At 39.1% G+C, this 27,317-nt stretch overlaps 1 protein-coding gene and 1 pseudogene across 1 annotated transcript; both read left to right on the top strand.

Moving 5' to 3' along the window:
* The first annotated feature begins 8,586 nt into the window (after positions 1 to 8,586).
* LOC109576958 (olfactory receptor 12D1-like) lies at positions 8,587 to 9,513 on the top strand. The gene has a single exon (XM_070777629.1). It carries the CDS (start codon positions 8,587 to 8,589, stop codon positions 9,511 to 9,513), a length of 927 nt encoding a protein of 308 aa, XP_070633730.1.
* Positions 9,514 to 22,355: 12,842 nt separating this feature from the next.
* Positions 22,356 to 23,281, top strand: LOC109576953 (olfactory receptor 12D1-like; annotated as a pseudogene).
* Positions 23,282 to 27,317: the final 4,036 nt, after the last annotated feature.

The following is a 27,317-nucleotide window of genomic DNA, read 5'->3' as shown; positions in this document are numbered from 1 at the left end:
GTTCAGTCCCTAATCAGGAAACTAAGATCCCACATGTTGCATGGCACAGCCAAAAAATAAAATAATTTTTAAAAATTATTACACTTTAAATTAAACTGTTTTCTTAAACTGCTATACTTTAAGGATTTTAATTTAGGGCCATGGACTCCACAAGAAAGAAAACGTAAACTCACATATGAATTAAAGGACATTTTTAAGCAGCATGTCATGATTTCTTTTTCTCTAAGCAGAGAGGCAAGTTATTAAAATAAACAGTAGTCTGAGTTCTAATTAATACAGGTAGTGTAACTAATGGTTTAGCTAAAGAGTTTTGTGAACTCTGACTCCAAAGATATTTAATAATTCAATTGAATAACCTGTCAAAGATCACTGTAAAATATTGTTCAAAGTGGAGTCAGCTTGAAAAAATCTCAGGAATATCTTTCTAGTTCATTATTATGTTATTTTCCCCTCAATTTCTGGCCATGGAAAATTGAGTTTCAAAATTCTTCCTTTTTACTTAGTTTTTTTATTTCTATACTTATTTTCACAGACTGTAACATGATATATTATGATGTAATACCAATGAAATATGCTGCTGTTGCTGCTAAGTCGCTTCAGTCGTGTCTGACTCTGTGCGACCCCATAGACAGTAGCCAACCACACTCCCCCATCCCTGGGATTCTCCAGGCAAGAGCACTGAAGTGGGTTTCCATTTCCTTCTCCAGGGCATGAAAGTGAAAAGGGAAAATGAAGCCGCTCCGTCGTGTCCAACTCTTAGGGACCCCAAGGACCTCAGCCTACCAGGCTCTGCCATCCATGGGATTTTCCAGGCAAGAGTACTGGAGTGGGTTGCCATTGCCTCCTCCAATGAAATATGAAGAATTCATAAAAAGTTTTTGTCTTGTTTTTCTTTTCTGTCACCAAACTTATACCAAGTGAAAACTATTAAATAGTAATTGCAGAAGTATTTTTGGAGCTAATTCACAAGAATTACTATGTTCCTCACTTTCTAAGGTCCTAGAAATACCACTGGACCTGAAACCATGGTGGGGGCCAGCACTTAAAACTATTTAGAGATAAAGAATGCTGTGGCAGTTCAGTGGTGAAGAGTCTGCACTTTCTTTCTCGAGGGTCCAGGTTCAATCCCTGGTTAGGAAACTAAGATACCACAAAGCCAGGGAGCACAGCCAATTAAAAAACATTGAATAGAGATACAGACAAGTAAGACTGTAAAAGAATATTTTGAGCTGATAGACTATTCAAATTGTTTACATTCACTTTTGTAAATCTAAAGAATTTGGTTCTGATCTTACTCACATGTTTCTTCTATCTTCCAATTCTACCTTCTTTGGCCTCTTAATTTCAGTTTTGTTAATAAAAGACTGTATGTGGGGGCAAGATATCTTACACTCTGGACTGTCTCAGAATTTCTGTTGAACAAAATTTTTGACATAAGCCAACCTACATGGAGGCTGTAAACTATAGAGGAGCACATGATTACCTATAGCTGCATGATACACTGTCACCCTAAACAGAGAAGGTTAAGCACTTATTTAATTCAACCGCATTATTCTGTGATCCAGAAATTGGGAAGAGTACAGCAGGGAAGCACTGACTCTGTTTAATGGTGTTACAGGTCTCAACTGAGATGACTTTATAGATGTATGAAAATAATTTGATCAACTGCGATACATTTTCATGACAGAAATTCTCAGAACAATCAAAATAAAAGGACATATATAACAGTTTATGCCTGTATGTCAGTCTCTTCCAACTATTCTTACTTAAGGAGACAGGGCAGTAATGAGGCAGAAATTGTCAAGTTTTAAGTAATCTTTCTAATTTCATTTCCAAATCAATATTCGGCTTCTGCTTAATTGTTGATTTTATTCCTCAACCCTATCTATAGGAAATTTTCTCAAGAAAAATTTCTCCAGGTTTTTCTCTAATGAGTAACTGTGGGAACAATTGAGATCTAGTTTCTTAGCAAGTTTAGTTTCTTTTATCTTTTTTAAATTGAATTATGGTTTATTTACAATATTATCCTACTATCAAGTGTACAGCATAGTCATTCATTAATTTTACAGATCATGCTCCATTAAAAGTTATTACAGAATAATCACTATAATTCCATCTGCTATACAATGTATCCTGGTTGCTTATCTCTTTTCTTTTTTAATGGATAAGCAACAAGGATACATTGTGTAGCACAGAGAATTATATTATTATATTACCTTTCTTTTTTCTTTTTATTTATTTCCATTTATTATTATTATTATTTTAGGCTTCCCTCATAGCTAGTTGGTAAAGAATGTGCCTGCAATGCAGGAGACCCTGGTTTTACCCCATTGTTGGGAAAATGTACTGGAGAAGGGATAGGCTACCCACTCCAATATTCTCAGGCTTCACTTGTGGCTCAGCTGGTAAACAATCTGCCCACAATGCGGGAGACCAGGGTTCAGTCTCTGGGTTGGGGAAGATCCCCTGGAGAAGGGAAAGGCTACCCACTCCAGTATTATGGCCTGGAGAATTCCATGGACTATATAGTCCATGGGGTCGCAAAGAGTAAGACACGACTGAGCAACTTTCACTTTTATTTTTTATTTTATTTTTTTTTTACATGTATACCTGTGGCCGATTCATGTTGATATATGGCAAAAATCTCAAATATTGTAAAGTAATATCCTCCAATTAAAATAAATTAATTTAAAAATAATATAAAATATTCTATATTCAAAAAAATTAAAAAGTCCAAAAGTCCTGAGACCTCCCTGGAAGTCCAGTAATTAAGACTCCATGTTCCCAGTGCAGGGGTCACAAGTTTGATCCCTGGTCGGGGAACTAAGATCCTGCATGCCGCACAGCATGCTGCTGCTGCTGCTGCTGCTAAGTTGCTTCAGTCGTGTCCGACTCTGTGCGACCCCATAGACAGCAGCCCACCAGGCCCTGCTGTCCCTGGGATTCTCCAGGCAAGAACACTGGAGTGGGTTGCCATTTCCTGCTCCAATGCATGAAAGTGAAAAATGAAAGTGAAATCACTCAGTCGTGTCTGACTCTTAGCGATCCCATGGACGGCAGCCTATCAGGCTCCTCTGTCCATGGGATTTTCCAGGCAAGAGTACTGGAGTGGGTTGCCATTGCTATGGCATAGCCACTAATAAATAAATAAACAGAAAAATTAAGTTTTGTTTTTTTTTTTTAAAAAGAACAAGAGTCCTTTCTTTCTTTCTTTCTTTTTTTTAACATTTGAATGCACTTTTTATTATTGTGGAGATTGGCTAGCATTTTCATTAAATCAGGTTAATTTTCTTTTTGGAAGTCAGGAAAATTGATCTGTTCATTGTGAATTAAAGAATCTTGGAAATAATTTGACAGTCAATCATCATTTCATAAAACTGAAATAAAATGTCAAGAGTAAACTTTTTTTTTTTGGCACTTCCATTTTTAATCTTTTGAGAAATATTCATGATGTTTTCAATAGTGTCTATACCAATTCACATTCCCCAAGCTAGTGAACATAGGTTCTCTTTTCTCCATATCCTTACCAACAGTCATTATCTCTATTCTCTTTAGCCATTCTTTTTTTTTTCTTTTGATTGACCACATGTTTTAATTTTATTTTATTTTTTAACTTTACAATATTGTTTTGGTTTTGCCATATATCAAAATGAATCCGCCACAGGTATACATGTGTTCCCCATCCTGAGCCCTACTCCCTCCTCCCTCCCCATACCATCCCTCTGGGTCGTCCCAGTGCACCAGCCCCAAGTATCCAGTATCGTGCATCGAACCTGGACTGGCGACTCGTTTCATGTATGATATTATACATGTTTTAATGCCATTCTCCCAAATCATCTCACCCTCTCCCTCTCCCACAGAGTCCAAAAGACTGTTCTATACAACTACAGCTCAACTCCAGAAAAATAAATGACCCAATCAAAAAATGGGCCAAAGAACTAAATAGACATTTCTCCAAAGAAGACATACAGATGGCTAACAAACACATGAAAAGATGCTCAACATCACTCATTATCACAGAAATGCAAATCAAAACCACTATGAGGTACCATTTCATGTCAGTCAGAATGGCTGCGATCCAAAAGTCTATTAGCAATAAATGCTGGAGAGGGTGTGGAGAAAAGGGAACCCTCTTACACTGTTGGTGGGAATGCAAACTAGTACAGCCACTATGGAGAACAGTGTGGAGATTCCTTAAAAAACTGGAAATAGAACTGCCTTATGACCCAGCAATTCCACTGCTGGGCATACACACTGAGGAAACCAGAATTGAAAGAGACAGGTGTACCCCAGTGTTCATCGTAGCACTGTTTATAATAGCCAGGAAATGGAAGCAACCTAGATGTCCATCAGCAGATGAATGGATAAGAAAGCAGTGGTACATATACACAGTGGAGTATTACTCAGCCATTAAAAAGAATACATTTGAATCAGTTCTAATGAGGTGGATGAAACTGGAGCCTATTATACAGAGTGAAGTAAGCCAGAAAGAAAAACACCAATAAAGTATACTAATGCATATATATGGAATTTAGAAAGATGGTAACGACAACCCTGCATGCGAGACAGCAAAAGAGACACTTTCATTTTTTTTTATTTTATTTTATTTTTAAACTTTACAATATTGTATTAGTTTTGCCAAATATCGAAATGAATCCACCACAGGTATACCCGCGTTCCCCATCCTGAACCCTCCTCCCTCCTCCCTCCCCTACCCTCCCTCTGGGTCGTCCCAGTGCACCAGCCCCAAGCATCCAGTACCGTGCATTGAACCTGGACTGGCGACTCGTTTCATACATGATATTATACATGTTTCAATGCTATTCTCCTAAATCTCCCCACCCTCTCCCTCTCCCACAGAGTCCATAAGACTGATCTATACATCGGTGTCTCTTTTGCTGTCTCATACACAGGGTTATTGTTACCATCTTTCTAAATTCCATATATATGCGTTAGTATACTGTATTGGTGTTTTTCTTTCTGGCTTACTTCACTCTGTATAATAGGTTCCAGTTTCATCCATCTCATTAGAACTGATTCAAATGTATTCTTTTTAATGACTGAGTAATACTCCATTGTGTATATGTACCACAGCTTTCTTATCCATTCATCTGCTGATGGGCATATAGGTTGCTTCCATGTCCTGGCTATTATAAACAGTGCTGCGATGAACATTGGGGTACATGTGTCTCTTTCCCTTCTGGTTTCCTCAGTGTGTATGCCCAGCAGTGGGATTGCCGGATCATAAGGGACTTTTATTTTTTTTTAAGTTTTATTTTTATTGGAGTATAGCCGATTGACAATGTTACGTAGGTTTCAAGTAGACAGCAAAGGGACTCAGCCATACCAATATCTGTATTCATTCTTCCCCAAACTGTCCTCCCATTCAGGCTACCACATAACACTGAGCAGCAATCCATGTGGTAGAGATCAATCTCTCTCTCTGTCAGGCCCAATTATATTTCTATGAAGTTTGCTGATATGGACAACCTGCTTTTGACTTCCATGGCTATCAACCACTACGCTGCCATCTGCCATCCTCTGCACTATACACTCCTAATGACTCCTTGCAGATGTGGGCTGCTGGTGGGTGGGTCATGGGGAGTGTCCCACTTCGACTCTTTGACCCAAACCTTGATGCTAATCTATCATTCTGTACTAACTAGGGATGCCTCATTTTTTGTGTGTGATTTTAAACCTCTCTTAAGGCTTTCCTGCTCTGATGCCCACCTCATTGAGGACCTGATGATGGTTCTGACAGGACTCTGAGGAATCAGCCCTCTCTTCTGCATCATAAGCTGTTATGCCCATATATTCCTTGCTGTAGCTTGGGTGCCATCAGCACAGAGGAAAAAGAAAGCCCTGACCACATGCACCTCCCACCTCTCCATGCTCATCCTCTTCTATAGCTCGCTCTTTGCCAGCTACCTGAAGTCCCCATGCCACTGGGGAGTAGAAGAAATGAAGCTGGCTTATGCATCTGAAGAAGGAAATTGCTTTGTGAGTAGAGACGGAGTCTTCCAGCAATTTTGGCATCCCTTTAAAGATGTAGAGATTGTCAAGGAAGGACAGAAATACAAACATGTGAAAACAGAACAATAACTTAAACAATGAGCACACAATAATTATTTATTTATATTATATTCATGGAATACTATAAGAAGCAATTATTGTGATGAATATATAATGAACTGCAATGCAACAAAAGTGAACTGTGATAGATGGACAAAGTACATGGTATTTACAACAATAATTAGGATGCTTGGATCCATGTCACATTGCATATAGGTATTCCTTGGATGAAGCAGAAAGAATATTGTTACCTAAAGGGTACAGCAATAAGTGAAGATACACATTGGAGAGACCAGCCTCAGTCTCCTAGATATAAATTTGAGCTTTTGGGATCCCAAAATTAAAGAAAATATTTAAATGTTACTACCAGCAGTGAAGAGTCAGATGGAAGGCACAAAAGCAATACTACTTCTTCCTAGTCCTCTTTTTTGTTTTCCATAGAATCACAGGAATAAATGAGTATAATATTTTAATGATAATCAATTTTCTGTATGGATCAATGGGATCTGACTGGCCCTCATTCCTTAACGGTCATTGCCCGATTTCCTTCCATTTTTCCATGGAAGTCCTCAACATGAGAAAGTGTATCCAAATCTCTGTCCCAGGAAATGAAAGGTAATTAAAGAAATCCTGAGGCCTTTGAGAACTGTACTGTCTGTGGTTATGAAACTAAGAAAGAAACAGAGTAAGGAAGGAAAATAAGGAAAAAAATGGAACTCAAGATCGAAATTCCCCAAAGAGAATTCTCTTATATTGCAGGTATAGAAAGGTAACTTGTTTATTCTTTCAATAATCCTCCCAAACCCCAGGGACACTCTCTCTCAGGCTTTGAATATCTCAAGATCTGTGGATCATAAAAGACAGGCAGAATTTCAGAAAGAAGAGATTTCAGAAGATGAAGAGCCTATGCTGTAATTCCAGTATAAACTATCACATCAAATATTTTTCTACTCTTTATTTTTCAAAAATTTTTCTACTATTTACTTTTCAGAAGTGTCAATCTGATAAGCCTTCTTAGCTGTGAATTTGAACACTCAATCAGGTAGGAGAATGAACCAGGAGACAGGCTGGGGAGTTGCCCATATCCTCTGTCTTCTTGTTTAGACCTGTTGCCTATCTTACCATGAACCTTGTCTTTGTGGATTATGAAGACTCTTTGTTGCCTACATTTTTATTGCCATATCTCTAGATAGTCTCCAAAGTAAATATGTAATTGATAAATATTCAAGATGCAGTGAAATAAATATTTGGTACAGAAAATCTCATTGTTATTTTCTTTAAATGTTAGGAAAAGATTTTTCCCCCAAGGGAATTTTTTTTATATAATTTTCTTTTGCAAGCAGAGAATCAAAAACGATGTTTGACATATGTGTATCTTGATCAGGAGTGATAAAGTTTAACAGTATACAAAATATACATGGCTATCAAGGAAGGCTACTCTGAATTCCTGAAGCCATCTTTACAAAAAAGATGTGCAGCGTCCAGCATAGCAGGTGAGAAAGACCTGAAACCCGGGGGTGGGGGGGGCACATAATGAAAAAACAGATGCATATATTTGGCAAGTGGGGAGTCAGGGGGCCCTCCTGCTCTCCATGGCAGGAAGACAAGATGGCTCCTTTCAGCCCTCACTTTTATTGGCACAAGTCACATGAGATCAATGGGATAAAGCTATACTGGGGAGTTTGATCAGCACACCATCAAGAGGAAGTAAAATTAAGGCTCTGCTGTTAATCAGGAACATCTTGCTTGGTTTCCATGAGGACGGACACAGGGGCAACCAGTGAAGCCGAGCAGAGAGCACGGCCAGCTCCACATATGTCCATCAGGCATGCTTACTAGGACAATCTCAGGGGCGCAGTTTGCCGCACCCTCCTGCCATGGGGCAGGTTCTGATCTCTGCCCTGCCAGGCTGCAACAAAGATGTAATAAAGGTTAGATAATTTCTCAAAATTTTCTCTAGCTACAAAAGTGATAATCCCTGGGGATCTCTGGAAATGTTCCCTAGTTGATTCACTTTTTTATTCTAGTCATATCAAATCTTTCTCCTTTCATAGATTTCCCAAACTTTGAATGATTCCTTTTTATAGGAAGTGCTCCAATGTCTGCATCTCGATTCAGATTTCCTTATAGCTCTTATTATTCTCTCACTGTCTATTTTTCTTAAGTAAAAACTTCAGATGGTTTCTTCCTAGGTCAAGACATAGCACTGTGGTGGAGTGCTTAAAATTTACCTGCTTTTGGAGTTGATTTAGGATGATAAAAGGCAACTTGTATCAGAGAAGATGATAGTCTGGCTAAGAAAGTCTGGCATTTTTCTTTCCTGGAAGAAAGAAAAATATTAATGATAAATCTAATTCTTAAAAAGTTTGAGTAACAGTCCATAACCAACACGTGACCTTATTTAAATAGCAATTCCTCAAAATATTATTGTCTAGATGGGAAAATCCTCAGCTGTGGGACTCTGTTTCCATCAGAGATCGCATTCCATATGTTATTTGTCTTTTCTTTCAAGTGATGCTGAATCAAACCTCAGTCACTGAATTTCTCCTCCTGGGAGTGACAGACATCCAAGTACTGCAGCCTGTTCTCTTTGTGATTTTCCTTGCAACTTACATTGTCAATGTGGCTGGGAATGCAGCCATCCTGATGGTTGTCATCTCTGATCCAAGACTCCATTCTCCTATGTATTTTTTCCTGGGAAACCTGTCATGTCTAGATATCTGCTACTCCACGGTGACTCTGCCAAAGATGCTGGAGAACTTCCTCTCTATACACAAAGCAATTTCTTTCTTGGGATGCATAAGCCAGCTTCATTTCTTCCACTTCCTAGGCAGCACAGAGGTCATGTTGCTGGCCGTGATGGGTTTTGACCGCTTTGTGGCTATCTGCAAACCACTTCATTACACTGTTATCATGAATCATCAGGTCTGTACCCAGATGGCTGCCACTGTCTGGATCATTGGTTTTTTCCATGCCCTACTGCACTCAGTAATGACATCTCGTTTAAACTTCTGTGGTTCCAACCACATCCATCATTTCTTCTGTGATGTTAAGCCATTGCTGGAGTTGGCCTGTGGGAACACTGACCTCAATGAGTGGCTACTTCATACTGTCACAGAGACCATTGCCATGGGCTCATTCTTTCTAATTCTTCTCTCCTATTTCTATATTATTATCTATCTTTTCTTCAAGACTCATTCTTGCAGAATGCTTCGTAAAGCACTGTCTACTTGTGCCTCCCACTTCATGTTGGTTGTTCTTTTATTTGGCCCTGTTTTTTTCATTTACATTCGTCCTGCCTCGGGTAGCTCCATGGACCAGGACCGGACTGTTGCCATTATGTACAGTGTGGTCACTCCTGTGCTAAATCCACTGATCTATACTCTGAGGAACAAGGAAGTAAAGGGGGCCTTGAAGAGGGTGATCAGAAGAAGGCCTTAACTTGAGGAAGTCTAGAGAACTCTTAGAGGTATAAATAAACAAGCAATGAGACAGCTGAGATGTTAAATGATACTGCTACTCAAAATCTCTTGCCATATATATTACTTTGCCAGCAAAGGTCCATCTAGTCAAAGCTATGGTTTTTGCAGTAGTCAAAAATGGATGTGAGTGGTGGACCATAAAGAAAGCTGAGCACTGAAGAACTGATGCTTTTGAACTGTGGTGTTGGAGAAGACTCTTGAGGGCCCTTGGACTGCAAGGACATCAAACTAGTCAATCCTAAAGGAATATTCATTGAATATTTATTGTAAGGACCAATGCTGAAGCTGAAACTCCAATACTTTGGCCACTTGATGCGAAGAACTGTTGGAAAAGACCTTGATGCTGGGAAAGATTGAAGGCAGGAGGAGAAGGGGATGACAGAGAATGAGATGGTTGGATGGCATCACTGACTCGATGGACATGAGTTTGAGCAAGCCTTAGGATTTGGTGATGGACAGGGAAGCCTGTCATATTGCAGTCCATAGGGTCACAAAGAGTTGGATACTACTGAGCTACTGAACTGAACTGATACATGCATATAACAGAGGGAATAATATAAAGGAAAAATAACTGGGAAAGTCTAGCCTAGGGCTCAACAATACATTCTTAGGTAATAGAAAGGAAATCTGAGCAAATGGCATACTAGCCATGGAAGTCTAATGCTGAATTTGTTTTTGAGATGTTAGTTGATAAAATTTATTTGTTATATATTGTAATAAGCTCTTCTCTGAATTTAGTTATAGAAATATGTCTCTATTGCCCATGTAGTGTGCAGATAGGTTGTTTTAAAGCCTATCTGTGTGATCCCTCCATATTGCACATTTTAATGTGAGATGTAAAATTATGACACTTTCAGATTTTGAAGATTTTAATTTAGGAGCATAATAACTCAGTTAGAAAAGTAAATGTTAATTCACATGATTGATCGGGAATTTTTAAGAGGTAGTCATGATTTCTTGTTATCCAAGCAAAGAAGCAAAATAGTAATTAAAGAAAATGACATTGTAATCATGAATTACAATGAAAATGAAATTCCAATACTTTGGCCACCTGATGCCAAGAGCTGACTCATTTGAAAAGTCCCTGATGCTGGGAAAGATTGAAGGTGGGAGGAGAAGGGGATGACAGAGGATGAGATGGTTGGATGGCATCACCGACTCAATGGACATCAGTTTGGGTAAATTCCGGGAGTTGGTGATGGACAGGGAGGCCTGGCATGCTGCAGTCCATGGGTTTGCAAAGAGTTGGACAGGACAGAGTGACTGAACTGAACTGAATCATGAATTAACAGAAAACAAACAATGGTTCATCTAAGGAGTTTGGGAACCGCTCTTTTCAGAGATTTTGGGGAGTCATTGGCCAAACTCTCAAGGATTACTGTGAAATGTTATTTAAAATGGAGGCAGGTTGAAAAAGCATCTCAAGAATATCTTTTCCTTATTTGTGGCTTATTTTTTCACTCAACTTCTTGTCATGGAAAATGTTGATTTATAGAATTTCCCCCTTTTTTGTTTTGTTTTGTTTTCCTACTCTATTTCAAGAAACTGAAATGCAATGTAATATGATGTAATACAGGAGAAATAGTAAGAATAAATAAAATGAGTTTTCTTTCCCTTGTACTCATGTTCAGTCACAACTCTTTGCTACTCCATGGACTGAAGGCCACCAGGCTCCTCTGTCCATGGGATTTTCCAGGCGAGAACACTGGAGTGGATTTCTGTTCCTCCTCCTTCTTCCCCTTACTTGGCAACTTTATACTAAGTAAAAGCAATGAGGCCATAATTTCTGAGATGTTCCTGCAGCTAATAGTAAAGACGCAGTATGTTTCTTGGTGTCTCAGTATCTAGGAGTGGCTCTTGGCCCAATGATAGGGTATCAGCATTTATAACTCTTCAGATACACACATGGGGCCTCCCAGGTGGTTTAGTGGTTAAACACCCTGCCTGCAATGCAGGAGATACCAGAGACGTGGGTTCAATTCCTGGGTCAGGAAGATGCCCCCAGAGGAGGCCATGGCAACCCACTCCAGAATTGTTGCCTGGAGAATCCCATGGACAGAGGACCTTGGCAGGCTCTAGTCCATAGGTTGCAAAAAGTCATACATGACTGAAATGACTGAGCATAGACATACACATAGGTAAGAACTATGAAAGTTAATTTGAACTGTTGGATTGACCATTCAAAGCTCCTGCTTTTACTTTTGCATACCCAAATAACTTGGTTCTGATCTCGTGCTTGTACTACTTCTATCTTCCTGCTCAGTCTTCTTTAACCCATCAATTCAGGTCTTTAGATGAGAGAAGGCATTTGTGGATAAGGTATATTCCAACGTGAACTATCTCAGACTAGCTTTACAGTCAGTTGTAATTTGTTCTATAATCCAATCTGAATGGATGTTATGAACTACAGAAGAACAATAGAGCTCTGATTTTACATTGCTGCATAAAACACGAGGAACTAAAGAGCCTCTTGAAGAAAGTGAAAGAAGAGAGTGAAAAAGTTGGCTCAAAACTCAACATTCAAAAAACTAAGATCATGGCATCTAGTCCCCTCAATGCATGGCAAATAGATGGGGAAACAATGGAAACCGTGAGACACTTTACTTTGGGGAACTCCAAAATCACTGCAGATGGTGACTGCACCCATGAAGTTAAAAGACCTTTGCTCCTTGGAAGATCAGCTATGACCAACCTAGATAGCATATGAAAAAGCAGAGACATTATTCTACCAACAAAGGTCTGTCTAGTCAAAGCTATGGTTTTTCCAGTAGTCATGTATGGATGTGAGAGTTGGACCATAAAGAAAGCTGAGTGCCAAAGAATTGATACTTTTGAACTGTGGTGTTGGAGAAGACTCTTGAGAGTCCCTTGGACTGCAAGGAGATCCAACCAGTCCATCCTAAAGGAAATCAGTCCTGAATATTCACTGAAAGGACTGATGCTAAAGCTGAAGCTCCAATACTTTGGCCACCTGATACAAAGAACTGACTCATTGGAAAAGACCCTGATGCTGGGAAAGATTGAAGGCAGGAGGAGAAGGGGCTAACAGAGGATGAGATGGTTGGATGACATCACTGATTCAATGGATATGAGTTTGAGTAGGCTCTGGGAGTTGGTGATGGACAGGGAAGCCTGGCATGTTGCAGTCCATGGGATAGCAAAGATTCAGACATGACCTAGCAACTGAACTGACTGATAACACAATAGTACTTAAAATTTTACTGATTTAAAACCACTTTTTTCATTAAATTGCATTATTCCATGGGCCAGAAAACAGAAAGATTTGACTCTGCTAAAGAAAGTCTGGGTCCTCTTGGTTAAGTTAACTTGAACAGTTGTTCATGGAATAACTAGGACCTGATAAAATGTTTCCCTGTGTTTCTCTCTCCAGTTTCTCTTTGTAACAGTTGGACATAGAATGACTGGGAACTGATAAAATCTTCCCCTTTTTTTTCTCTCCTCCTCCACTTTCTCCTTGTGACTACCCTGTACTTCCTCAGCAGGGATAATGCAGGGACTCAGAGGGCCAACAGACTAAGGCAAAAGCTGTTAGTCATTGAGAGAAAAACCCCATAACCAGAATTAACATCATTTCTATCAAATTCTATTAGTTTAAGAAGTTACATTTTTCTTCATATTTCTTCATGGAGAGAGAAAATAAATCCTACCTTTCAAGGGAAAGAGTGTCAAAGAATTGTGGCCATCAGTCCCATCTCTAACTGTTGCAGAAACCAGTACTCGAGAAACCAAGCACCACACTCGAAGAGTTGGAGAACTCAGGTTTATTTCACTGGTGGGCCCAGAGGAGCTAACTCTCCAAGCTCTGAGCCCCAGACAAAGCAGTTACAGAGATTTTTATACACAACAGGCGTGATTAAGTGGGTTTGTGGATTTGCAGGGGCTAAAGCAATTGCAAAGAGCAGGACAAGGGTGAGTGAGATAAACTCCTGTTCCTAGTATTGTGAGTCCCACTTTCTGAGACCTATGTGATCTAGACTTTGCAAGGAGCAAGCTGGGTTACAGAGGCAGAAGGAGAAGAAAGTTATATAAATTTTAACTTTTCCTCTTCATAACTACAAATAGCTTTCATAGTCCTCATGTACAAAGTACACTTACTCCCTCTCCTAGTTCTAAAATGTATAACATTACAACATCAGTTCAAAGTCTTTCCATCAAATCAAGGTACAAATGGGGCTTCTTGTGTAGATCCTTCAAGTATGATTTCTTGTAGTCTGAAGAACTTAGAATAAAGAGTCAAATTATCTGCCCATCACAAACTCAACAGATAATGATACAATAGATATAGAATGACCAAAACAGAAAACTTTTATTGTAAAAGGGGAAAATGGGAGGCACATAACAGCAACAGGACATCCCTGGGGGCTCAGATGGTAAAGCGTCTGCCTACATGCGGGAGACCTGGGTTCAATCCTTGGGTCGGGAAGATTCCCTGGAGAAGGAAATGGCAACCCACTCCAGTACTCTTGCCTAGAAAATCCCATGGATGGAGGAGCTTGGTGCAGGCTACTGTCCATGGGGTCACAAAGAGTCGGGCATGACTGAGCGACTTCACTTTAACAGCAACATAGTAGTAGTAAACTCCAAGCGGGGGCATTTTTCTAAAATTGCCCCTAAAGCCCAATATGATGAAATTGAAAATGATGACACCAATGAAATTATTTTTAAAAATATTTTATGGCCTTACAATTATTATTAAGATATACTCAATTAGACAAATGCCATATTCACAAAGCTCTTTGATACAAGCTTTTCTCTGAGTTGGGCTGAGGGTCAGGGTACTTTGGAACAATATTGTTAAGATTTCTAGGAACATTTTTGTCTGGTTGAAAGTCTATAAGTCATGTCCTTAAGATTCTTAGAGATTTTCTTATCTAGCATAGAGCATCTAGGAGACCTGACCTTAAGTCTTTTAGAATCTAATCTAGGTTTCCTCTTTATTTTACTGAGGTCCCAACAAAGGATCTTACAGCCACATCCTTGAGATCTCTAACCAAAGACCACATTTTCCTCCCAGCACCTAAGAATTTGATCTTTGCCTCGACATCATTTTTACTTTGATAACCTTCTACCATGTAAAGTATCTACGACTTACATACAGTTAAACTTTTGAGTCTAAACTGTCCTGGCTTCTTTAATTTTCCTCTAAATTCTGCTTGAAAGCTGAATGGTTTGGTTTTTAGCTCATCTCATTCCTTATGTATTTTATAATAGTCAACTGAAAGAAATTGCTTGGAACTTTCACAATTCTTCCTGGTAGTCTCCTCAGTAAGATATATGGGCTCAGGGTGACAACAGCATCATGGCTGTATGGCTCCCTTTGCTGCTCCCCTTCCATCTAAAACCAGTAAAACATCCATAACTCAACAAAGTTGCCTCTGCCAAATATCCCACGATGCCAGAGAATTCCACATATCTGTTCATATAAGTGTTTGGGCTAGAACATATAGAAAAGGCACAACCAGAAGCAGAGGAGGGGCGGGGATTATAATTCCCAGCCTGCAGGGAGAGCAGCTGAACCTACGGTCCCAGAAAACAGAGTATCTTCAGGGGAGACAGCACATGACTCCAATCTCTGAGCCTCAGCAGTCCCCATGGCCACAGGCAACCAAGTGGCAGAGACAGTGAGGCCTGGGACCCCATCCCGCTAGTTGTGGAGACACTCCAACTCCAGACAGCTTCCACTCACAGCAGCAATGCCCATGAACCCAACAACCCCAGGCAATATGGGGACCCTCCCAACCCTGGCTCTCCAGCCACCTCCACCCTTTTCCTGTGGTGGCTGGAGCCTGCAACACAGGCGGCCCTGGGTGCAGTGGATGTGCCAGCCATTCCAATGCCCTAGGTGGCAATGCCAGTAACACCAGATGGGCAAGGTGTTAACAACCCCGGAGGCACAAGCAGTGACAACAGGAGTACTGGATGACACCTTGACAGAGGTGCTAGGGGGAGCAAAGTGCCAATTCTCAAGTGTAACCAGAGGTAGCTTGGGTAAGGGAAACCAAAAACTTATGCAGCAGTGCTACCACTAGGAACCAAAGACAAGACCTCTCCTTTCCAACTTTTGAGTCCACATAATCAAATAAAAAATAAAAAGTTTTACCTACAGAAGAAAGTGAAAGTTGCGCAGTCACGTATGCAGTAGTGCCACCTACAAGGAACCAAAGGAAAGCCCTCTAATTTCTAACTTGTTGAATCTTCAGAATCAAGTTTAAAAATAAAAAGTCTTACCTACAGAAGAAAGTGAGGTTGCACAGTTGTGTTAGAATCTTTAAAATTGCACAGTCATGCCCAAGTCTTAGCGACTCCCATGGACTATACAGTCGATGGAATTCTCTAGGTTAGAATACTGAAATGGGTAGCCTTTTCCTTCTCCAGGGGATCTTCCCAAGCCAGGGATCAAACCCAGGTCTCACACTTTGCAGGAGGATTCTTTACCAGCTGAGCCACAAAGGAAGTCCAGGAATGCTGGAGTGGGTAGCCTATCCCTTCTCCAGAGGATCTTCCTGACCCAGGAATCAACCCAGGGTCTCCTGCTTTGCACGCAGATTCTTTACCTACTGAGCTATCAGGGAAGCCCACCTATAGAAGAAAGGTGTTTGCAACTACAAATGCACTAAAAGGAACAACTCATCAAACACCGTTATGGACCACTGTAACGTATTATCACAAAAGAAAATGACAGTTCTCCAGAAATCAGACTTAAAATGTAATGTCCTCTAACAGATAAAGAATTTTAAATAGCTGCCATAAAAAAAAAAAAAAACTGCAGCCAAAGTCACATGCAGTGAAGAACTTTAGAAATATCCTTTTAATATACGAAAGAAAAATCAAGGTTTTCCACTACTGCATCCCTGCTGCTGTAATAGATCTCAGCCAATGTAATTAAATAATAAAATAAATAGGAAATAAAAGAAGAGGAAGGGAAGAGACAAAAATCTTTTTTTTAAATTTATTTATTTTAATTAGAGGTTAATAACCGTACAATATTGTATTGGTTTTGCCATACATCAACATGAATCCGCCATGGGTGTACACATGTTCCCAATCCTGAATCCTGTTTCCACCTCCCTCCCCATACCATCCCTCTGGGTCATCCCAGTGCACCAGCCCCAAGCTTCCTGTATCCTGCATCGAACCTGGACTGGCGATTCACTTCTTATATAATATTATACATCTTAAATAATGCAGAGTATATTATTTTTGACATTATAAAAACTGTAAAATTATCCAAAATGAGTTGAAAACTTCCATTCACACAAAAACCTGTGCATGGATGTTCATGCTGCTGCTGCTGCTAAGTCACTTCAGTCGTGTCCAACTCTGTGCGACCCCATAGACGGCAGCCCACCAGGCTCCCCTGTCCCTGGGATTCTCCAGGCAAGAACACTGGAGTGGGTTGCCATTTCCTTCTCCAATGCATGAAAGTGAAAAGTGAAAGGGAAGTCGTTCAGTCATGTCCGACTCTTCCCGACCCCATGGACTGCAGACTACCAGGCTCCTCCGTATGGATGTTCATAGCAGCTTTATTTATAACTGCTGAATTTAGAAGTAAACAAGATGTCCTTCAACAGGTGAATAGACACTGGTGCATCCATACACATGCATGGATACTCAGTCTCAGTTGTGTCCAACTCTTTGTGACCCCATGGACTGTAGCCCACCAGGCTCCTCTGTCCTTGGAATTTTCCAGGCAAGGATACTGGAACAGGTTGCCATTTCTTCTTCCAGGGGAACGTCCCAACCCAGAGACTGAATCCACAGGTCTTGCCTCTCTTGCACTGGCAGGCAGATTCTTTACTAACTGTGCCACCTGGGAAGCCATATGCATACAATGGATAGGTAAAAAGAAAAAAAAAAAGCACAGCTATCAAGCCACAAAAAGACATGAAGGCATCTTAAAGGCATATTAATAAGTGAAAGAAGATTCCAAGTACATGGCATTCTGGAAAAGGCAAAACTGAAGACAATAAAAAGATCAGTGGTTGCCAGGAGTCTGGGGAGGGAGAGATAAAGAGATCTAACTTGGGATTTTTAGGGCAGGAAAACCATTCTGTGTGACACTGTAACTGTGGATACCTGACATTATGCATTCGTCCAAACCACAGAATGCACAACACAAAAAATGAAACACGATGTAAACGGTGGGCTAGAGAAGGAAATGGCAACCCACTCCAGTGTACTTGTCTGGGAAATTCTATGGACAAAGGAGCCTGGCTGGCTACGGTCCATGGGGTCGCAAGAGTCAGACACGACCTCACGAATAAACCACCGCCACCACATGGGCTTAATCAGGAATGATGAGCCGGTGTTGATTCATTGATTGTAACAAAGGTATTACTCTGGTAGAGATGTTGGTAGTGAGGAGGCTGTGTGAGAAAGGAGGAGGGGTTATGTAGGAACTATGTATTTTCTGCTCAATTCTTCTGTGAAACTAAAAGTGCTCTGACAGTCTCTTAATTTAAAACAGCAACAATAAAATCGATGTAAATAAGAAGCAAATTTAAAATGAATTTGAAGCTTAAGTAATGCTGCCTAATACAAAACCAACATATACAAATCAAATATTCAGCTACTGCAACAATGATTATATAGAAAAGTTAGTAGGATATGAAATACAACTAAAAATAGAAATGAATTCACTTTTTAAAAATAAACAAAACTTACAAAAAAATTTTCTATCCAAAGATTTTAAATTAAAACTGAATAAAAGTAGCAATATATCACATCTAAATATGAGATAATTAAATACTATAACAGATCATTTGTACAAAAAAAAAAAATGAATCCAATAGACTTTAAAGAAAATTCCACAATCAGTTCAAAGGGAATAATGAAGGAGACCACACAATTAATGAATAATGTTCCCACCTAGACCACTCACTCTGGAGTCTGAGCAGGTCAGTTCACTTCAGTTCAGTTCAGTCGCTCAGTCATGTCAAACTCTTTGCTAACCCCATGGACTGCAAAATGCCAGGCCTCCCTGTCCATCACCAACCCCTGGAGTTTACTTAAACTCATGTCCATGAGTCAGTGATGCCATCCAACCATCTCATCCTCTGTCGACCCCTTCTCCTCCTGGCTTCAATCTTTCCCAGCATCAGGGTCTTTTCCAATGAGTCAGTTCTTTGTATCAGGTGGCCAAAGTATTGGAGCTTCAGCTTCAGCACCAGTCCTTCCAATGAATATTCAGGACTGATTTCCTTTAGGATGGACTGATTGGATCTCCTTGCAGTCCAAGGGACTCTCAAGAGTCTTCTCCAACACCACAATTCAAAAGCATCAATCTTTGGCACTCAGCTTTCTTTATAGTCTAACTCTCACATCCATACATGACTGCTGGAAAAACCATAGCTTTGACTAGATGGATCTTTGTTGGCAGAGTATTGTCTCTGCTTTATAATATGCTATCTAGGTTTGGTCATAACTTTTCTTCCAAGGAGCAAGTGTCTTTTAATTTCATGGCTGCAATCACCATCTGCAGTGATTTTGGAGCCCCCCAAAATTAAATCTCTCACTGTTTCCATTGTTTTCCCATCTATTTGTCATGAAGTGATGGGACCAGATGCCATAATCTTAGTTTTATGAATGTTGAGCTTTAAGCCAACATTTTCACTCTCCTCTTTCACTTTCATCAAGAGGCTCTTCAGCTTTTCACTTTCTGCCATAAGGGTGGTGTCATCTGCATATCATCTGCATATCTGAGGTTATTGATATTTCTCCTGGCAATCTTGATTCCAGCTTGTGTTTCATCCAGCCCAGCATTTCTCATGATGTACTCTGCATATAAGTTAAATAAGCAGGGTGACAATATACAGCCTTGACATACTCCTTTTCCTGTTTGGAACCAGTCTGTTGTTCCACGTCCAGTTCTAACTGTTGCTTCCTGACCTGCATACAGATTTCTCAAGAGGCAGGTCAGGTAGTCTGGTATTCCCATCTTTTTCAGAATTTTCCACAGTTTATTGTGGTTCACACAGTCAAGGCTTTGGCATAGTCAATAAGGCAGAAATAGATGTTTTTTCTGGAACTCTCTTGCTTTTTTGATGATCCAACAGATGTTGGCAATTTGATCTCTGGTTCCTCTTTTCTAAAAAAGAGGCCTTCTCTGGCCTTTTCTAAAGCCAGCTTGATCATCTGGAAGTTCATGGTTCATGTACTGTTGAAGCCTGGATTGAAGAATTTTGAGAATTTTGAGTATTACTTTACTAGTGTGTGAGATAATAACCAATAATTCTTATTGATGTGTATTCTATTCATAGCATATCCTAGAACAAGAAATTATTAATGTGATGAATATGTAATGAGTTTCGGCAAAGCAAGAAAAATAAACTGCAGTAGAAAGATACATAAAGTACATGGCACACATAACTGTAATTAAAAAACTTTGATAGATGTTAGATCACATACAGGTACTCCTTCAATGAATCAGATAAATTATTTTTACCTAAAGGATATAGGAAGAAGTGAAGATACACATTGGAGAGACCAGCCTCATTCTCCCAGAGAGAAATGTGAGCTCAGGGACCCCAAAATTAAAGAAAATATTTTAGTGTTAATACCAACAGTGAAGAATCAGATTTAGAAGAAACAAAAACAATACTACTTCTCCATATTCCTCTTTTTTTTTGTTTTTTCCATAGAACCACAGTAATAAATAAGCAAAATATTTAAAAGGTATTGAAATACAGATATCTTTCTGTATGGATCAATGGGATATCACTGGCCCTCATTCTTTAACTGTCATTGCTCAATTTCCTTCCATTTCATACAGTTTTTGAAGGAAAGTGCCCAAGATAAGAAAGTGCATCCACACCTCTGGTCCCAGGAAATAAAAGGTAATTTAAGAAAACACGAGGTCATTGTGAATTGTCTCAAACTGTTTATGGTTCTAAAACTAAGAAAGAAACACAGTAAGCAAAGAAAATAGGAACAACAACAAAAATGGAACTCAAGATGACAAATTCCCTGAGGAGAATCCTCTTATATTGCAAGGAAAGAAAGGTAACAGGTTAATTTTTATAATAATCTTCACAAACCCAGGGGACACTCTATCTTAGGGATGATATGTTTAAAGATCCATGGATCATAAAAACCGGCAGAATTTCAGCAAGAAGAGGTTTTAGAAGATGAAGAGCTTATACTGTAATCCCAATATAAACCATCACGTCAAATATTTTTCTACTCTTTATTTTTCAAATATTTTTATACCATTTACTTTTCAGGAGTGTCAACCTGATAAGGCTTCTTAACTGTGAATTTGAACACTCAACCAGGTAGGAAAATGAACTAGGAGACAAGCTGGAGAGTTGTCCATATTATCTGTCTTCTTGCCTGTAGTAAATTTACAAGCCAAGGATTTAGACCTGTTTCTTATCTTATAATGAACCTTGTGTTTGTAGATTATGAAGGTTCTTTACTGTCTACAATTTTATTGCCATATCTCTAGATATTCTCAAAAGTAGATATGTAATCTCTACATATTCACTGTGATGCAGTGAAATAAATCATTTAGTACAGAAAGTTTCATTGATTTTTTTTAATGTTAGGAAATGGTTTTTTCTCCAAATGAATTTTTGATACGATTTTGTTTTGTGTAGAGAACCAAAAATAATATCTGGCATGACAATTATATCTTAAGCAGGAGTCACAGAGTTTAACAATTTACAAAATATACTTGGCTATTAAGGAAAATTAATAATAATTATTAATTTCCCTGATGCTGGGAAAGATTGAAGGTGGGAGGAGAAGGGGATGACAGAAGATGAGATAGTTGGATGGCATCACCAACTCAATGGACATGAGTTTGAGTAAACTTTGGGAGCTGGTGATGGACAGGGAGGCCTGTCATGCTGCAGTCCATGGGGTCGCAAAGAGTTGGATACGACTGAGTAACTGAACTGGACTGATTAAGGAAAATTACTCTGAATCCCTTGAAGCCAATCTTTCATAAAGGTGTAATAAAAGTTAGATAATTTCTCAAACTTTATCTGGTTATAAAGCCTAGAATCCCACAGGATCCCTAGAAATGTCCCCTAATTCACTTTTCTACTTTAGTCACTTAAAATCTTTTGTCTTTCCTCTCAGGGATTTTCCAAACTTGAGATGATTTCCTGTTTATAGGGAACACTTTAATGTTTGCATCTCTATTCAGATTCTTATAGCTCTTATTATCCTTTCATTGTCTTTTTTTCTGAAGTGAAACCCTTCAGGTGGTTTCCTATTAAGTCAAGAGACAGCAGAGGGGAGTGCTTAAAAGTTTACCCTCTGTTAGAGCTGACTTGAGATGACAATAAGGAAGTTGCATCAGAATGTAGAAGTTCACAGCCAGATAAGATGCTAGGCTGGCAACATGCTCCGAATCTCTGGGTAAAGGAAAAAATAATGATAAACCTAATGAAGAAAACCAGTGGTTAGGAAACAGTCCATTACCAACATGTAACCTTAATATTTATGAAGTTAATGGTCCAAATATTATACAATTTCTGGTGCTGTAAATGGTTAAAATAACAATGCTCTCCCTCAGAATATGGTGTCTAGGTAGGAAAATCCTCAGCAGGAGGCCTTTGGTTCTGATGAAAGTGAAAGTGGCTCAGTCATGTCCGGCTCTTTGAATTCTCCTGGCCAGAATACTGGAGTGGGTAGCTGTTCTCTTCTCCAGGGAATCTTCCCAACCCAGGGATCAAACCCAGGTCTCCCGCATTGCAGGTGGATTCTTTACAGGCTGAGCCACAAGGGAAGCCCAAGGAGATAGCATTTCATTATTGTTTTGTCTTTTAGGTGATGCTGAATCAAACTTCCGTCACTGAATTTTTCCTCCTGGGAGTGACAGACATCCAAGTACTGCAGCCGGTTCACTTCGTGGTTTTCCTTACAATTTACTTTCTCAATTTGGCTGGAAATGGAGCCATCCTGATAGTTGTCATCTCTGATCCAAGACTTCATTCTCCTATGTATTTTTTCCTGGGCAACCTGTCATGTCTAGATATCTGCTACTCCACGGTGACTCTGCCAAAGATGCTGGAGAACTTCCTCTCTACACACAAAGCAATTTCTTTCTTGGGATGCATAAGCCAGCTTCATTTCCTCCACTTTCTGGGTAGTACAGAGGCCATGCTGGTGCCCGTGATGGCCTTTGACCGCTTTGTGGCTATCTGCAAACCACTTCGTTACACTCTTATCATGAGTCATCAGGTCTGTACCCAGATGGCTGTCACTATCTGGATCATTGGGTTTTTCCATGCCCTGCTGCACTCAGTAATGACATTCACTTAAACTTCTGCAGTTCCAACCACATCCATCACTTCTTCTGTGATGTTAAGCCATTGCTCAACCTGGCCTGTGGGAACACTGAGCTCAACCAGTGGCTGCTCAATAATGTCACAGGGACTTTTGCCATGGGCTCATTCTTTCTAACCCTTCTCTCCTATTTCTACATTATTATTTATCTGTTCTTCAAGACCCATTCTTGTAGCATGCTCCAGAAAGCACTGTCCACGTGCGCCTCTCACTTCATGGTAGTTGTTCTTTTATTTGGTCCTGTTTTTTTCATTTATATCCATCCTGCCTCGGGTAGCTCCATGGACCAGGAACGGATCACTGCCATTATGTACAGTGTGGTCACTCCTGTACTAAATCCACTGATCTATACTTTGAGGAACAAGGAAGTGAAGGAGGCATTGAGGAGGGTGATCAGAAGGAAACTCTGACTTGAAGAAGTCTATGATATCTTCTGAAGCATAAACAAGCAATGAGACAGTTGAGATGTGAAATATATTGCTTCTCAAATTGTTTATCAAATACATAAATACATATATATAGATAGATATAAATACATATATATGTGTGTACATGCTAAATCACTTCTGTCAGGTCTGACTCTGTGACCCTTTGGACTGTAGCCCTCCAGGCTCCTCTGTCCATGGGATTTTCCAGGCAAGAATACTGGAGTGGATTGCCATTTCCTCCTCCAGGGGATCTTCCAGACCCACAAACTTCCAGACCCACGTCTCTTACATCTCTTGCCTTGCCAGGGGGGTTCTTTACCACCAGCGCCACCTGGGAAGCCCATCTATACATGTGGACCTGGAAAAGGCTTGTCTAGTGTTCAATAATGCATTCTTAGGTAATAGAAATGAAATGTGAACAAATGAAACATCAGCCATGGAAGTCTAATGCTGAATTTGTTTTTGAGATACCAGTGATAAAGTAGATTTGCTATATATCTCAACAAACTCTTCTCTGGATTTAGTTACAAAAATTTGCCTCTGTTGCCCATGTAACATGTACAGTTTTTAAGCCTGTCTAAATCACCCCTCTAGGTTAGCACATTTTAATGAGAGAAGTAAAATTATTATGCTTTCAGATTTTGAGAATTTTAATTGAGGACATAATTACTCAGAAAATTAAATGTTAACTCACCATTTAACATACGATTTAAGGGGAATTTTTTAAGAGGTACATCATGATTTCTTGTTATCCAAGCAGGAAGGCAAAATAATAAATAAAATTATACTGTAATCATGATTGAACAGAAAACAACCAGTAATTTAACTTCAAATAATTTCAATATTTTTAGAACTCAATGGTCAAATTCTCAATTACTATGAAGTGTTATTAAAAATGGAGGCAGCTTGAAAAGACATCTCAAGAATATCTTCTATCTTATTTATGGTTTATTTATTTTTCTCAACTTCTGGTCATGGAAAATGTTGATTTACAGAATTTTTTCTAATCTTTTGTTTTTCTTTTACATTCGACCCTTATTTCAACAAACTGTAAAGCAGTGTGACATGAAGTAATATAAGAGAAATATTAAGAATAAATAAATTAGTATATTCTTTCACTTCTCTGTTCTTAGTCTTATACTTAGTGGCTTTAACTGGTAACATTTTCATTATCACTGCAACTTCCATGGATGGCAGTCTCTGTTTACCTGTATATTTCTTCCTGAAACATCTCTCCTTCCTGGACCTATGTTATATTTCTGTGACTGGACCAAGGTTCATCTGCAACTTGACTCTGCACAGTAGCAATATTCCCCTCTGGGAATGCATTTGCAGTGTTGTGCTTTCACTCTTTGTGGCTCTGCTGAGATGGCCATGCTCACAGTGATGCCTTATGATTGCTGTGTGGCCGTCTGTCTGCCTTCCTCTGCGCTCTGAAAGCATCATGAACGTCAACATCTGTACTCAAGAAATCTTGGCCATTTGGATCAGTGGGGTCATCTCTGAAGTTATGCATACATCTGCTACTTTCTCCATCACTTCTATGGTGCCAATATCATTTACAAACTCTCTGTAATATCTCCCAGCTCCTAAAACTCACTTGTTCCAATGAGTATGTCAGTGAGCTTGGGGTTACTGGCTTCCTGTCCTTGATGGCATTTCTTTGCTTCATTTCCATTTGATTCACCCAATCACACACACACGCACACACAGACACACATATTCTCTACTGTGTGGAGGATCCCATCTGCTGAGGGAAGAGCAAAGGCCTTTTCCACCTGCCCCCTCCACTAGCTATCATCATATTGTTTGTCTCTATTGGTGTCCTTTGAATTTCTAAAGCCACATACTGACTCTCCAACTGCATTAGACTTTACTTGAAAGTGAAAATCTCTCAGTCATGTCTGACTCTTTGTGACCCCATGGACTAATGCAGTCACTGGAGTTCTCTAGGCCCGAAAAATGGAGTGGATAGCCTTTCCCTTCTCCAAGGGATCTTCCCAATCCAAGGATCGAACCCAGATCTCCCACATTGCAGGCAGATTCTTTACCAGCTGAGCCACAAGGGAAGCCCAAGAATACTGGAGCGAGTAGCCTATCCCTTCTCCAGCAGATCTTTCTGACTCAGGAATTGAACCATTCTCCTTCATTGCAGGCAAATTCTTTACCAACTGAGCTATGAGGGAAGCTTACTATGTCTATATTGTTTTTTATAATATTTTGCTTCCGACACTTAATCTGATGCTCTAAAGCCTGAGAAACAAAGCCATGAAGGCAGCTCTAATAAAGTTTTCAAGAAAAGAAAAGCCTACCTCTTTTGCTGAGTCACATCTATTCATTCCTCACTGAGAAACAAATCAAAATATATTGGAAAAATATGGCAGAGTCAATCAAGAACTTAAAGCTCAAGCATAGCTCATTATAAGGAAAATCATACCAATGGAGTGTCTCTGAGCAATAATAACATATACATGCTGCTGCTGCTGCTTACATAGAGTTATCTAAACACTATTCTTGTAAATGGAGTAGATTTAAATCTCACTATACAATGCCAAGTATGGTGAAAATATAATTTTTTTTAACTGTGAAGACTCCAACTTAATTATCCTTTCTGACTCATTTCTTTTTTTTTTTTTCCTCTTTTGGTTTTCCTGTTTAATGTTTTATTTTCACTTTGACTCATACTTTATCTCAGGTTATTATTATCTCCTGTGCTTTCTTTGCTTGGTACACATCTGTCTTTTCCTTCACTTTTAATTTTTCCAGGTCCCTTTGCTTTAGTCAAACCCTTATTAAATAATGTATAGACAGACTTTTGTTCTGTTTCAGCTCAAGGGTCCCTCTTCAGTAATAAGGTAATTCCTTCAAAATTTCTGTACCACATTTTGTCTAATTTTTATTCCATTGTATACTGTGCTTCTAATCTCTTATTTTCTTATTGTTGTCTTCATCATATGTCATTCATCTTTGTCATATGTTCTTTTTCTTTGAGGACAGTGATTGTAAGGGCATCTGTACATTGCTTTCTGGCTCATTTCTGTCAAAGAAAAGAACAACTCTTTCTTTTTTCTGAGTTACAATCAAGTTTGGAATATTATATAGTACGTAAGCACATAAGAGAACCACCTGGCCCTCAGTGTTTTCTGTCTGTTTAAGGGTCCACCTAATGTTCTATTAATCTTACAGGGCTTCAATGGGTAACACACACGGTCACCAGGGACAAGTCTGGTTATGTCATTTGTGTTGCATCCTTGTCTTTCATGTGAGTGATAAGTTGAAAAAATACAAACAATAAGCGACTCATAAAATGCTTATAGGAATTAATACAAACACAATTAAACTAATATGTTTTTTAAAGGCACATTTGAAAAATAAGCAAAAAAAATCATGTCAATATAATATACAGTGACCAAAATGTAAAAGAATGGATGATATAAGCAGCAGATAAAATGCAAAAAAGGGCAGAAGAAGCTAGCTGACAGATCCAAGTATTTCTCACAGAATGAGAAAAAAAAAATTTTTTAAGCATGAAAAAGAGCTTAGTTTTCATAAAAGATACAAAAAAATATTCAATATCTGTCCACTAATGGTTCCAGAAAGATCTACTTTCCATGCAATTGAGGGAATGTGTGACAGGGAATATTCAGAGAAATAACTGTAAAGGCTTTTTTCCCAGAATTCATAGAAATGTAGATCATCAGGTTTGAGAAGCACAACAAAAATTGGCAAGGATAAGTAAAATGAATATAAATGTAGTTATATCATTCTGAACCTATAAAATAATGAAAACAGAAATTTTAAAAATCTTAAAGCAGAAAAACTGTTTTAAAAATACCAATGTTATATCCTAGAAGCTTTATTATTTTACCTTTTCTATTTAGTTCCATAATCCATTGGAAAACAATTTTTGTGATGGCATAAGGTGGATGTCATTGCTCACTTTACTCATTGATATCCAATTCACTACAATAATTAATTGGAAACAAACTTTTCCCCCCAAAGAATTGCAGTTGGTGCC

The sequence above is a fragment of the Bos indicus genome, chromosome 23 (genome assembly GCF_029378745.1).
Source record: "Bos indicus isolate NIAB-ARS_2022 breed Sahiwal x Tharparkar chromosome 23, NIAB-ARS_B.indTharparkar_mat_pri_1.0, whole genome shotgun sequence".
Classification (NCBI taxonomy): Eukaryota; Metazoa; Chordata; class Mammalia; order Artiodactyla; family Bovidae; genus Bos; species Bos indicus.
The sequence above is the reverse complement of the archived record's forward strand: the minus strand, read 5'-3'. Positions and strand labels throughout refer to the sequence as shown.

Bases quoted from the DNA above. Each gene is read 5' to 3' on its own strand.
- LOC109576958 (XM_070777629.1), top strand. From the start codon at position 8,587: ATGCTGAATCAAACCTCAGTCACTGAATTTCTCCTCCTGGGAGTGACA.